At 39.0% G+C, this 14,595-nt stretch overlaps 1 protein-coding gene and 1 long non-coding RNA gene across 2 annotated transcripts in view; one reads left to right on the top strand and one right to left on the bottom strand.

The window, feature by feature from the left end:
- Positions 1-14,595, top strand: part of LOC134754520 (uncharacterized) — a 246,645-nt gene that overhangs the window by 28,913 nt on the left and 203,137 nt on the right. The window lies entirely within an intron of this gene.
- On the bottom strand, positions 878-14,256 carry LOC134754698 (uncharacterized). Its single transcript, XM_063691035.1, has 3 exons — positions 14,178-14,256; positions 5,323-5,573; positions 878-1,269 (listed from the first exon to the last, which is right to left on the bottom strand). Exons 1-3 carry the CDS (start codon positions 14,224-14,226, stop codon positions 898-900), a joined length of 672 nt encoding a protein of 223 aa, XP_063547105.1. The 5' UTR covers positions 14,227-14,256; the 3' UTR covers positions 878-897.

Genomic DNA, 14,595 nt, shown 5'->3' with positions numbered 1-14,595 from the left:
CATCTCTATACCAAATTTTAACGAAATCGGTTCAGCGGTTTAAGCTTAAAGAGGAGTTTAAAAAAAACATTAAAAAAAAATGTTTTTACCTAGGAATGGGGTCAATGTTGATACCATAAATGAATTCAGCAGCCCCGATTTATACGAAAACGATACCAAACCCAGCCTAGCAGCTTCACTGATGTAGATAATCAAGATAAAAATGAGAGCCCTAAATAAACCTTCAAGAGCGGATATCTCAAAAACTATACAAGATATCGAAAAACTTGACTAAAACTTGTAACAAATTAAATCTCTTTTCATTTTGTATAAATGGCCAAGTCGCTCAGATGCATAGTTTCCGAGATATAATCGAAAAACCGAAAATCGGAACCTTCAACCCCCCCCCCCCCCCCCCCCCCAGCTCCAGGGTTACGGCCGGGGACTTTTGATATGTTCACCACCTAACTAGTCCAAGCAAAGCTACGAAGTCAAAAATTGTGTTCCAAGCATTTCCCTCTATAACTTTTTTTAGCAAAATTACTTAACCTAACTTATACCTAATACAAATAAAAATATTAAATTGTAATAAAACTTATCATTTAAATATTCGTCGACAGTGTAATAGCTTTTGTTAATAAGGGTTTCTTTTAATTTTCTTACAAATAGATGTTCTTTCTTTTCTTCCTTTATATTTTGTGGTAGTTTATTATAGGTATATATTTATGGACATTGATAATGGGGCAGACGAATGGAGTTAAATGAATTGTAAAGGGGCCCACTGATTATCAGTCCGCCGGACGATATCAGCCTGTCAGATAGAACAAAAATTTGACAGTTCCGAACAACTGACAGGCCCCTAGTAGGTAGTCATATGTTTATTATTATTTACCAGTGATATTACTTAAGGTACCTGATTTACATAAAATCTGGCGCGAGATCCATAAAATCAGCATCTTGGTCTGGAATATTGGGTGCTCTAGTGAGTTTTGTGTTAAAAGATTCACCCACTTCCTTCCCAACGTCGATCGGAGGTTTTAGTGGCCCCTGCAGATATGTGTTTATAATGTGTTGTCTTCTGGCGTCGACCAGTTGCCGACGATATTTGTCGATCACTGAAGGTGGTATCGCCATCGACCCGGCCGCCTGGCAACTTTCGCCAATTGCGATTCTCGATACATTACTTATTTTATCTTGAGTCATTATTTCACTATCATATTTTACCAACTCCTCCATGAAAAGAAACAGTTCCTGGCACATTCTTTGAAGATTTGTCAAATTCTGTATCATCTAGAATTGTTCAAATTTTTTTAAGTATTAAGGTCATGTGGGGTGTGTGGGGTGTGTGGGGTGTGTGGGGTGTGTGGGGTGTGGGTAATAGAAACATTGTTAGTTATAGTCTAAGATCCCTAGTAGATCGACCTTCACTGAACTGATGACCGGATGAAACTTTTATTTTATCAAATACAATATTTTTCTGAATATATAGGTATTTATAGGGTTGCCCAAAAAATATGTTCATAGCATCATAGCTATTTATATATATTTCTTTTAATTTAACCGACTTACCTACTGCACGAACTACATAAGTTTCAATGGAAAGTATACAACATACACAGTTCAGTTGCTTAATACAATACAATACAATACGTTTATTTGTAAAATTATGGCAATTTTATTTCGAATACAGTATAAGCTTGCCTCCGAAAATCCGGTCATAAATAAGGGCATACTTTAAGGGAATACTTTTAACTAAAAAACGGCTTATCTGATCATGTTTGTGATAGTTTTCATTGAATTTGTTTATTAAGCTCTACAGTCAAACTTTACAACATTGACTGCTTTTTTTCAATCGTTTTTCGAGTTTATTGTTCCATATTGTATTACTTATCTGTGGCACTCATACTTTGATACACTTTTTTTTGTATGAGTGAGCAAACTACAGTAAATATAAGTTTCAGTACTCTAGAAACTGGACCTTAAACAGGCGGGCCATAATTTTTTTAAGTTTGGCGTACTTGAATTAAATATGGGCATATTTGCATATATTTTCTTAACTTTTGGATTATCAACTTTGGCATGAATCTTAGGCTATAATCTAGAATAGTTATGGCAAAATTGTATCCTATTCCTCCTCTCTTAGTCGTTTCACTCTTGACAGAGTGGTCGTGGTCATCATCGGATGGTGACGAGTTTCACAAAACGCTGCGCCGCCAATCTTCTCTGTTAGCTGCTAGCTGCCTTCCTGGCACACTCGAATGCCTACCCATACCGTATCGTATCGTATTATAAGTCCTTTAAGTGAAATATTTCACCTCCAAAGTTAGTTGGGAAAAGTCGTGAAAAATAGGCTTGATGACAATTTTTTATTCAGGTTTGTTTTTGGGATCAAATGTCTATACGAGACCATGGGCATTAAAGCAATACAAAAGTCAAAAATGATAGTCAAAGTCCGACAATCGTACTTCACTCGCGAAACGCTCCTAACAAAACGATGACGTGAACGTGACGTCACGTCAAGGTCACTGAAAGCCCATCTTGAATGTATGGAAGATAAGTAAAACTGCGATTTTGTCGGTGAAATATTGCATTTATGCATATAGTAGCTATAAAATATTTTTTTGGATAAAATGCAAGGAATCCAATGGTGTCTTTACTTTATTCCTTTTTGTAAGTAAAAAAAACTTTCAGATCCTGTATTTTTTAATCATTTCTATATATTATTTTAATATCCACATTATCATAATAAATTGTTCATTTACTATCTATTTTTCTAGATTTTGTTATAAAATTCAACATGTGTCATCATCCCTATTGTGATTCCTTCATACAAAATCCAAAAATTCCAAAATATGGTATGGTTGTCAATATATCTGTGACTTAATATAACAAAATAAATATTGTATTAATTTATATTTTTAATAAGTAAAATATGGACTTGAGGGAGGCATTCTACACACAACGCATCCTGGGGGCTGGCAGCTTGTGGCGAGCTGACGGTGAGTGGCGACACCGCGGACCTTTATTCCAGAGGGCCAGACTTAGTGAGACCAGACGCAAGCGGCTTGAACTAGAGGCAGAGAAACAAAAAGCCGCTATTCAGTTGCAGCTCATCCAGAAACAATTACAGGCCGACTTAACCGAGTTAGATGAACAAAACAATAGTAGGCAACAGTCATATGCGGGCTCTATTAGCGATGTCAAAGACTGGCTCGACAAACACGAACCACCGCAGCAGGAACTACATGAGGAGCAGCAAGATCACACTTATGAAAATAACTCGGTCGAGCTGCGCCAGCCGGCGCTCGTCGCCGATACTCAAGCCGGTAATAAGTCGTTCGCAAGCGCACATGACAACGTAGCCACCTTCTCTGTAAGTAACATAGAGAAACAAAATGACCGCCAGTCGGCGGTAGTCACTGCTGACAGTTTCGCGATACTAGCGAGCGCTATCAAAGACTTAGCCGTTGCCTCTGCTAATAATAAACCCAATGCAAGCCTACTTAGCAAAATTAGCACTTCGCGAGACCTACCAGTATTTTCCGGAGACCCGATATGGAGTGGCTACAGTTTAAACAGGCGTACATGGAGTCAACCGAGGTGTGCGGTTTAAGCCCAGCTGAGAACATGTGGAGGCTAAGGAAGTGTCTACGTGGTGCTGCAAAAGATGCTGTGTCAGCTCTTTTAATTAGTGCTTCCTCGCCCGACAAGCTCATCGCGACAATGGAACTACAATTAGGTAACACTATTTTATTTAAATTGATGAACGATATAACGAAAATTCGCCCAGTATCGCTCGATTATCACAGTGATATCGTTGCATTTTCTGTGAAAATACAAAACTTTACTGAAGCGATACGCGCAGTCGGCCGCGAACTACATGCATGATGTGACTATTTCATCAATCGTACTGTCCAAAATTCCACCCGTGCTGATTTCAAAGTGATAAAAGCGCGATTGGAGATATTATCTGAGTTTCTTAGCCTAGAGGCGGAAAAGATATCGGCCACAGCGAACGCAAGTTTAATGTGCACTATGAATACACAACACAATAGCAACAAACATGTCACTCGGGCGCAAGCTGTACTAGTGCAAGCGGACAGCTAGATGAACCACAGTATTACTAACGTAAACTGTCAGTATTGTAAAATGTCTGCACATAAACTGACCGAGTGTAAGAAGTTTAAGAAGGCGTTGCGTAAGGACCGCTGGCGATATGTTAAACGCTGTAATGTTTGCTTTAAGTGTTTGCAAGCTAATCCTGCTCCGCTCCCGTATGTGATATAGATAACTGCGGCGGCGAACATCATCAGTTGCTTCATTTTGTTGGCCGCAACAGCGCTGATCCACCGAGCACGGACTCGACCGAAACTTCGACCTCGGAGCTGGCTACGTTAACTACGTGAAAACGACGGACACTAAAGTGTTTTTGAAGGTAGTGCCAATTAAAGATTACGGTCCTAATGGCATTTGCAGTGTAAATGCATTTATCGACGACGGATCTTCGGTAACGATGATTAGCCTTGAGCTCGCCGACCGCGCTGCGCTGGATTGCGCGGGCGCCCTCAATCTATGCTTGTACAAGTACGTGGTGCGTGGAAAGGTGACGACTCAGTGCATGACACTACAGTGTTTAATTTTGATATATCAAGAGAAAATGATGAAGTGTTTAGTATCAAGGCCCGTGGTGTAATAGAATCCAGTATAATTTGCCAAATTTGTGAAGTGACAATTTAATCAAACATTTTTAAGCCAATAAAAAACGTTTTCATTCCTCATGCTCTGAAAGAGAGTCATTGTTTTTCTAAAAGGTGTGCAGAAAATGATACGTGTCTGCACTAGAGCATTTTACGTTTCAAGTACGATTTTTTTTTTACAATAAGCAATTGAAGTTTAGGTTTAAATGAATTTGTTATAAAATTTCCATTCTGATATTTAACTCCGCTTTTCATAAATAACAATACTTTGCCTAAATTGTTAATTGAAAGTACCCTCAAGATATACTATAAAAATGTAAACTTAGTCATGTTTTTAAAAAAAAACACATGCATTTTACTTTCCTCGTATTCGAAATGAAAAGTAGAGTGTTTAACTCGGGTGAAAGGCATCATTTCATCCCTTGGTTACCAATCTACTATTGCTAAATAAGTTTTTGTCTTAATAAAATTTGACAAAATAAAATCACGCCAAATTATATTTTGACCAAATAAATTAAATGCGAAGTGTAAATTTGCTAAAGATTCATTTGGGAAATAAAACTACTATAAGTTGTATGGGAAGTGAAATTTGATGAAAGGTATTTGGCCTAAACAGAAGTACACCGTCATACTCGTAGGTAGTTACCTGAGCGGTTGTCCGTGTTCTATACGTATTTTGACTTCGCATAGAAAGTCGAAGCATTTGTGCCATTTTCGTGCGTATAAGATATACTTTTTCTCCAATGCCAAAAGTTTTGTACTTCCCGAAATCGTCTTTTAAACCCCATACTGTTTCTGCTTTACGCACTAGATCATAGACTAATGTCCGACCCATATCTATGAGAAGATCCTTATCTTTACGGCTACCCATCCATGTTTCGTGGCCTTCCAGCAAGACTGGAAGCAAGCAAAATTGAGTAGGTACTGTATAGGTATACTAAAGTGTATAGTCAGTCGTTATTTTGCCTAAAAGTTTTCTAGAAATCAATTTTCGCTTAAGTCATCTCGGATATGGGTATATTTGGTAATTCAATGCATTGAGTATGATGTCCTGAACACAAATATATACGAGGGTTGCTACTTATGTATCCGTAAAAGCAAAAAAATAACATAAATCTATAGTTATATATGCTTTTATTGTTTTTATATTTGTTCGCCAAGATGAACGATGTACTTTTTAGGGTTCCGTACCTAAAGGGTAAAAACGGGACCCTATTACTAAAACTCCGCTGTCCGTTTGTCCGTCTGTCTGTCATCAGGCTGTATCTCATGAACCGTGCTAGCTAGACAGTTGAAATTTTCACAGAATATGATGTATTTCTGTTGCCGCTATAACAACAAATACTAAAAAGTACGGAACCCTCGGTGGGCGAGTCCGACTCGCACTTGGCCGGTTTTTTTATACGTTAAAACCACTTTACATACTTAGCACTTTTTCCATTCTGATTTTGGTATACAAAACGTGCATTACGTTCGCAAAAACGGCTTGTTCGCGATGTTTTCCTTTTTTAACAGCCAAATGTTTATGTAATATCTTATAAATGCTTGTCATACTCTTGCCAAAAGACGCCTCTATCTCGCGATATGTAGTACATATTATGTACTATGGCGATCTTGCATTATGAGTTCGCGCACAGCATCTATATTTTGTGGGATAACAGCCGATTTGGAGTGTTTTTTTTAATCGTCCGTAAGCATACTACGACCACAATTTAACTCACTAAACCATTGATACACATTGATCTTCGATGGAAATTCCTCCCCAAAAATCGGAAAAAGTCGTTCAATGCATTATTTTTGAGTTAATCAACGCCGAAAATCGTAAAAAAACATCGCATGAACATTTTCTCAAGTAAAACCACGTTGAAGGTGAAACAAGCAATTTTTAGAATGGCGGTACAATGTAAAACCAATTGATAGACGTATGAAAGCTCTGTCAGAGGTATGTACCACCAACAGCGTAACTCTGCAGTGGATTAAAGGACACAGCAACTCGCGAGGTAACGATGCAGCCGACATATTAGCAAGAGGAGGCTCGGAACTGAAGGAGCCAGGACCTGAGCCAATCCTATCTCTGCCATATGGCTGGCTCCGGAGCATGCTGCGACATAACACCAAGGTAAAACATCAACAGTACTTCAACTTCAAAACTTCAAACTTCAAAATTTTTATTGTAGGTACACAAAAATATTTACAGGGTTGTTAAGATTAACATAAATTAAACACAGTTGACAAAATGTACCTGGCATAGAAAAATAAAGTCAGGTTACTCTGGTTCCTACACTAGGCTTAGCCTGTGTCGTAGGTAACCCAGACTCCAAACTGTGCTGTACTAACCTAGGCACTTGCAGACAGGCGAAAGAAGCCCTCCCGACGATCAACGCAGGTCTGTCACGGAGGCTGCGACAGCTGAAGAGGCCACAGCTCCGGCTACTAACTGGAGCCATAACTGGCCACGCCCCACTAAACAAGCACTTACTAACCATGCGTGTTACAGATAGCCCCCTCTGCAGGGCATGCATGGAGGCAGAAGAGACAGTCGCCCACGTCATTCTCGAATGGCCAGGGGTGGCAGAATACCGGGCACAATACCTCGGTTCGCCGGGGTCTCTCCCAGAAGTCGTCAGCAACACCAAGGGTCTGCTAGACTTCTTGGAAGAGATGGGTTGGCTAGAGTAGTGCCGACAACCCATCACGCAAAATAGGCGCTAGGGTATTTGACTACTAGTCAAATCAGTTTCTGACGTCGAATTGCGGAAACCATGCCCGCGAAAACCTATAATCTATAGACATATGAAACAAACTGTATTCTACTTCGGTTCGGTTCAATTCGGTTGATTTTTTTTTTTTTTTTTTTAATGTTTGTTACTCCATAACTCCGTCATTTCTGGACCGATTTTGAAAATTCTTTTTTTGATTGTAAGTATATACATACAGATTGGTCCCGTTTTTGTCAAAAAGCAGTTCTGATGATGGGATCCATGAGGAATCGAGGGAACTCCTCAAATGTTAAAGGCATACATATAGTGATTTTAGTATTTTCATCAACAAATCAAGCACTTACATTTAAAAAAGTGACATTTGATGAAGTGGAACTGCTGATGATGATCGGAACGGAACTCTTCAATGACGCATAGTTCACGTTTGGCGATTTGTCCTCTTCGTTATGTTTGTTAAGCAAGTTAGGTTTTCAAGAAACATTTTTGTCAAGCTCGAGTTCTGATGATGGGATCCATGAGGAATCGAGGGAACTCCTCAAATATGAAAGGCATACATATAGTGATTTTTGTATTTTTTTAAACAAATCCAGCACTTCCATTTTAAAAAGTGACATTTGATGAAGTGGAACTGCTGATGATGATCAGAACGGAACTCTTCAATGACGCATAGTTCACGTTTGGCGATTTGTCCTCTTCGTTATGTTTGTTAAGCAAGTTAGGTTTTCAAGAAACATTTTTGTCAAGCTCGAGTTCTGATGATGGGATCCATGAGGAATCGAGGGAACTCCTCAAATGTGAACGACATACATTTAGCGATTTTTGTATTTTTATCAACAAATCCAGCATTTCCATTTTAAAAAGTGACATTTGATCAAGTGGAACTGCTGATGATGATCAGAATGGAACTCTTTAATGACGCATAGTTTACGTTTGGCGATTTGTCCTCTTCTTTATGTTTGTTAAGCAACTTAAGTTTTTAAGGCATATTTTTGTCAAGCTCGAGTTCTGATGATGAGACCCATGAGGAACCGAGGGAACTCCTCAAATGTGAAATGCATACATATAGTGATTTTTGTATTTTCATCAACAAATCCAGCATTTACATTTAAAAAAGTGACATTTGATGAAGTGGAACTGCTGATGATGATCAGAATGGAACTATTCAATGACACATAGTTCACGTTTGGCGATTTGTTCTCTTCCTTATGGACCCAAACCCAAACTTGGACCCGGACTCGGACCCGAACCCGGGTCTGAACATGGACCCCAACTCGGACCCGGACCCGGACCGAACTCTGACCCAAACCTGGACCCGGACAGCCGGACACGGACCCGGACTCGGATCCGGACCCAGACCCGGACCCGGAAATGCTACTAGAAAAGTGGGTTTGGTGGGTGGGTGTGTTTTGAACTGCGATTCTCACAGAACAGAACTGCTATCAGAAAAGTAGGTTAGGTTAGGTTAGAGCTGTGACCCTTACAGAAACGAAATGCTACCAGAAAAGTAGGTTAGGTTAGGTTAGAACTGCGACCCTTACAAAAACGAAATGCTACTAGAAAAGTGGGTCGGTTTACCTCCTTTTCTACATAATTAGGCAAAAGATGCTGTCTTTTTCATTTCATTGTCTGGAATCTAAGAATGCTTTCAGCGGCATCCCCCATTGGTCGGTTTTTTTTTCTTAAAAATTATTTATGTTGTATTTATATTTTTAATATTGTTCCAGTAAGTGACCCATTCCGGATACATAATAAGTAGTAGTCCTCGTATGTAATATATGAGATAACAAGCGCGAAAATGGTAGGGATAGTATCTATCTATGACGTCATAAAGTCGGCGGTACAAAGAAAATTTGCTATTTCTTTTAAATATACCATGTGGGATACTAAATGAAAGGGATACAAATGTATAAATAACATACTATAACATTTCTACTACTTGGGCATTTAAATAAAAATTTGGGTGATTAAAAAAAATGTTGTGTATTATATATTTTTAACCGACTTCAAGATTTCAAAAGGAGGAGGTTATCAATTCGGTTGTTTTTTTTTTTTAATGTTTGTTACTCCATAACTCCGTCATTTCTGGACCGATTTTGAAAATTCTTTTTTTGATTGTAAGTATATACATACAGATTGGTCCCGTTTTTGTCAAAACGCAGTTCTGATGATGGGATCCATGAGGAATCGAGGGAACTCCTCAAATGTTAAAGGCTTACATATAGTGATTTTAGTATTTTCATCAACAAATCAAGCACTTACATTTAAAAAAGTGACATTTGATGAAGTGGAACTGCTGATGATGATCAGAACGGAACTCTTCAATGACGCATAGTTCACGTTTGGCGATTTGTCCTCTTCGTTACGTTTGTTAAGCAAGTTAGGTTTTCAAGAAACTTTTTTGTCAAGCTCGAGTTCTGATGATGGGATCCATGAGGAATCGAGGGAACTCCTCAAATGTGAACGACATACATTTAGCGATTTTTGTATTTTTATCAACAAATCCAGCATTTCCATTTGAAAAACTGACATTTGATGAAGTGGAACTGCTGATGATGATCAGAATGGAACTCTTTAATGACGCATAGTTTACGTTTGGCGATTTGTCCTCTTCTTTATGTTTGTTAAGCAACTTAAGTTTTTAAGACATATTTTTGTCAAGCTCGAGTTCTGATGATGAGACCCATGAGGAACCGAGGGAACTCCTCAAATGTGAAATGCATACATATTGTGATTTTTCTATTTTCATCAACAAATCCAGCATTTACATTTAAAAAAGTGACATTTGATTAAGTGGAACTGCTGATGATGATCAGAATGGAACTCTTCAATGACACATAATAATAATAATAACCCCGCAGGGCAGCTTGTGGCGAGCTGTTGGGGAGTAACGACCCCACGGACCCGAGTGCTCCCGAGAGTCGGTCAGGGTCTCCGTCTCCGGCGTGTCTTCGTCGGTCGGAGTGGACCCCAAGGGGACCCGCAGGACTCTCAGCTCTGGCTTGCCTTCATTGGCTGTCCAGAGAGGAGTCGCTAGAGCTATATGCTCCAGGGGTGGAAGTGAAAGATGCATAAGACGCGAGTGGGCACAGTGGCTGTTAACAGCCACTGGGTAGAAAGCGGCGCACACCTCTCGACACCCCTGAGCCGCTCACACCGGTGTTGCTCCTGGTCGTCTTCACGACGGCAGTTTCAGGGGCCCATCTAGTCAGCGGCGAGTCACCGCCTGCCTCGATAACGTGTATAGACATTGTTATGGCAGGTGTCCGGACCTCTCAGCAATAGCCCAATCTTTTGACCAGCCAAACTTCAAGACCATAACCGGCACTCTTTTCCACTGTGTTTATAATAGCCCCTACGCCTGTTGGGACCGATTTACGGGTATCTATTTGTACCCGTGAATGGGTTCTAGCAGGTGTATTACATAACAGCAAACTTCTCCAAAGGGCCTCTACGTGTTGGATCTGTATCCCCACGCACGCCTATCAAATGACCGGGATGTATATACCCGTGACTTTATATGAGATACAAATAATAATAATAATAATAAGCCCGCAGGGCAGCTTGTGGCGAGCTGTTGGGGAGTGACGACCCCACGGACCCGAGTGCTCCAGAGAGTCGGTCAGGGTCTCCGTCTCTGGCGTGTCTTCGTCGGTCGGAGTGGACCCCAAGGGGACCCGCAGGACTCTCAGCTCTGGCTTGCCTTCATTGGCCGTCCAGAGGGGAGTCGTAAGAGCTATATGCTCCAGGGGTGGAAGTGTTAAAGGGCATAACGCCGCGAGTAACTTCGGAGAAAGCGCAGCACACCTCTCGACACCCCTGAGCCGCCCACGCCGGTGTTGCGTCTGGCCGTCTTTACGATGGCGCATCAGGTGCCCATCTTGCGAGTGGCGAGTCACCGCCTGCCTCGATAGCACTGTATAGCACAATGTTATGGCAGGTGTCCGGAACTCTTAGCAATAGCCCAGTATTATATTCCACCTAAATTTAAGCCATAGACCAGGACTCTTTCCACTTTTCTATAATAGCTCCCAATGCCTGCTGAAACCGGTTTACGGGTATCTATTTATGTACCCGTGAATGGGTTCCAGCAGGCGTTCTACATGACATCAAAACTCTCCAAACGGCCTCTACGTGTTGGATCTATATCCCCACGCACGCCTTATAAATGACCGGGCCTGAAAACCCGAGAGTTTGTAACGGAGATAATAATAATAATTAAAACAAATTTAGATACATTATAATTAACATAGCGAACTAAGCAACAACAGGCGGTCTTATCGCTAAAAAGCGATCTCTTACAGACAACCTTCAGGTAGTAGAATTTACCGTATGGAAGAAATAAATGGGTAGAAAAATAAACGGATAACAAGAGTAGATTTTTTTTTTAAATAAAATCAGCACAGATAAATATATAACAATATACATACATAAATAGTTAGGTGCATACATATTAAAGATCATACTATTAAATATTAAAAATAAATACACACATAGTTCACGTTTGGCGATTTGTTCTCTTCCTTATGGACCCAGACCCGGACTCGGACCCGGACCCGGGTCTGGACATGGACCCCAACTCGGATCCGGACCCGGACCGAACTCTGACCCAAACTTGGACCCGGACAGCCGGACACGGACCCGGACTCGGATCCGGACCCAGACCCGGACCCGGAAATGCTACTAGAAAAGTGGGTTAGGTTAGGTTAGAACTGTGACCCTTACAGAAACGAAATGCTATCAGAAAAGTAGGTTAGGTTAGAACTGCGACCCTTACAAAAACGAAATGCTACTAGAAAAGTGGGTGGTTTTACCTCCTTTTCTACATTATTAGGCAATATTATAATAATTAGGCAATTAGGCAAAATTAGTCAAAAGAAGGATTAGGATAATTAGGCAAAATATGCTGTCTATTTCATTTCATTGTCTGGAATCTAAGAGTGCACCATCAACAATAAGTAAACTCTCAGCGGCATCCCCCATTGAAGTCGGTTTTTTTTTCTTAAAAATTATGTTATTTACTGACAAAGCCCTTTCTTTTCATACCCCCCCATGGTATGTATTCAGTAAAAAAAAAGTATTTTAGTAGTCTACTGTAAGTACTGTAACAGAAAATTATACTGTTATTCAAATTGATATTCTTCTTTAATTTTTTATAATTTCAGGGTAATTATTTTTGAACATTATATAAAGGACATTCACAGTTATTTGGCGTGTATGTTGGAATAATCCAGTTAGTAGTTTTCAATCTAGAGCAGTTCAAACTCAAGTCTGCATTGTGAAATTTCGTTTTCTTATAATATGTTAGACCAAGTAGAGAAAATGTTGTAGCATGTTATATATTTGTAATCTACTCATAAAGCCCTTCCATTTGGTACCCCACATGGTATGATTAAAAGAAAAAAAAATCTTTGTACCGCCGACTGACGTCACAGTTACTACCCCCACCATTATCGCGCTTGTCATCTTATACCGGGTGTGGCCTGTAATAATAATATTTATATTCAGGACATCATACTGAATCTATTGATACCATATACACATACATATCCGAAATGACGAACGAAAAGTAACCTAAAACCTGATTTGCCACCCTACTATAGTAGGTATTACTTAGGTAGTAATTTAATTATATTTGTAAAGTAGCTCCTTCTCAATGGTTCTTCATAGATAATCTCCCCCTCATTTACGTATTTATGAAATCAAAATCAAAAAATCTAAATACAATTATTTCAGTATTTATTTATACATTTATTTATTTATTTGTTATGGAAGTGAAGGAAGCGAAAGAGGTATGTCAGGATCGTAGCAAGTGGAAATCCGTGGTCTCTGCCTACACCTCCGGGAAATAGGCGTGATTATATGTATGTATTTATTTCAGATAACCAGAGATTTACATGTAAATATAAAATAACAATTTAAAATACCACAATAATAAACAATTCAAACAAAATAATATAACAAAAAATTAAAATTAAAATGAATAAATTAAATTAAAACAGACAAAAAAATACGTTAGTGAAACCGCTAAGCTAATAGCTAAGTTAATATGTCTCTCGATATTTTAAATTCGATTAAAACAGACACATTAAAACAAAATTAAAATCAAAAACTTAAAATTAAAATCCCAGTCAGTACATTAATTAAACTATTTTGTATAAGACACACACCCCTTCAGACTGTCTACCCACTGTTTATGTGTACCCACTTTTTGAATGCTATTGTGACTAAGTATATCCCTCAATCGCCTCTGCATCGACGCGTACTTTTTGCGCATTATGGCGTGAAAACCATCAACGCCAAAATTTGTACAGAATCTTTTTTGTAGGCAATTTTATGCAGATTACTTGTGTAGTAGAAGATTTTTTGCTATGCGCCACCGTGTACGAGTTATTTACGAAAACCTAGAAAAAGCTTTAAAGGGCTGTATTATTTGGAACCATAGCAGACGGGTACTCGAAACTTTCAGAAAATACGTGTTACTATTACTGCTATTTTCTGCAATATTATTATAAAAAAATATATTAAAAAAATATGGGTCTCCCTCTCCATACAAGGAACTCATTAGGGTCGTAATAATGGCCGCCATTTTGAATATCTCACTTCCGGTCAAGATTTCGATCGAGCTACCGGCAAATTCGGATTCAGCGGGGTTAAATCAGGTTAATAAACCCGATTGCCAAAAAGTAACATGATTTGCCAGTCGAAATCGATTTTATCAAAAATATGACCTAAAGTGTGAAAGTGGCTAAGGTACACAATTAAATTAATAATAAATACGTACATAATAAAAGAAAAGCCGAACATACTAATCGCGCGTCACTAGTCAACATTGTTCACATGATAAAATGACGAAGATTTTTATTAAGCGGAGGTTCGTTATTATTTTTAATTAGGTACTATTTTTGCTGTTGCAATATAAAATAATAATCACCTATGTTGTGAACGCCTATTAGTAATAAATGTAATAATTGATAAGAAACTAACAGTAGGTAGGTATTTTATATTGGCAAGTAAGAATGTACTTACGATCAACATAAATAGGCACCTAAGTAGGTATTTAGTTTAGTTTTTGTAGTTTACAATTTCATAAGACATTTAACATGTCAGGGAGTATTGGGATCCTCAGTGTTGACAAAATAACACTCATCATAATCATCATCCTGTCCTGGCCGGTTTCGGCCTCGGCGACTGGGTTTTTT

This window comes from Cydia strobilella, chromosome Z (genome assembly GCF_947568885.1).
Source record: "Cydia strobilella chromosome Z, ilCydStro3.1, whole genome shotgun sequence".
Taxonomy (NCBI): Eukaryota; Metazoa; Arthropoda; class Insecta; order Lepidoptera; family Tortricidae; genus Cydia; species Cydia strobilella.
This window is presented reverse-complemented; position numbering and strand designations above follow the sequence as displayed.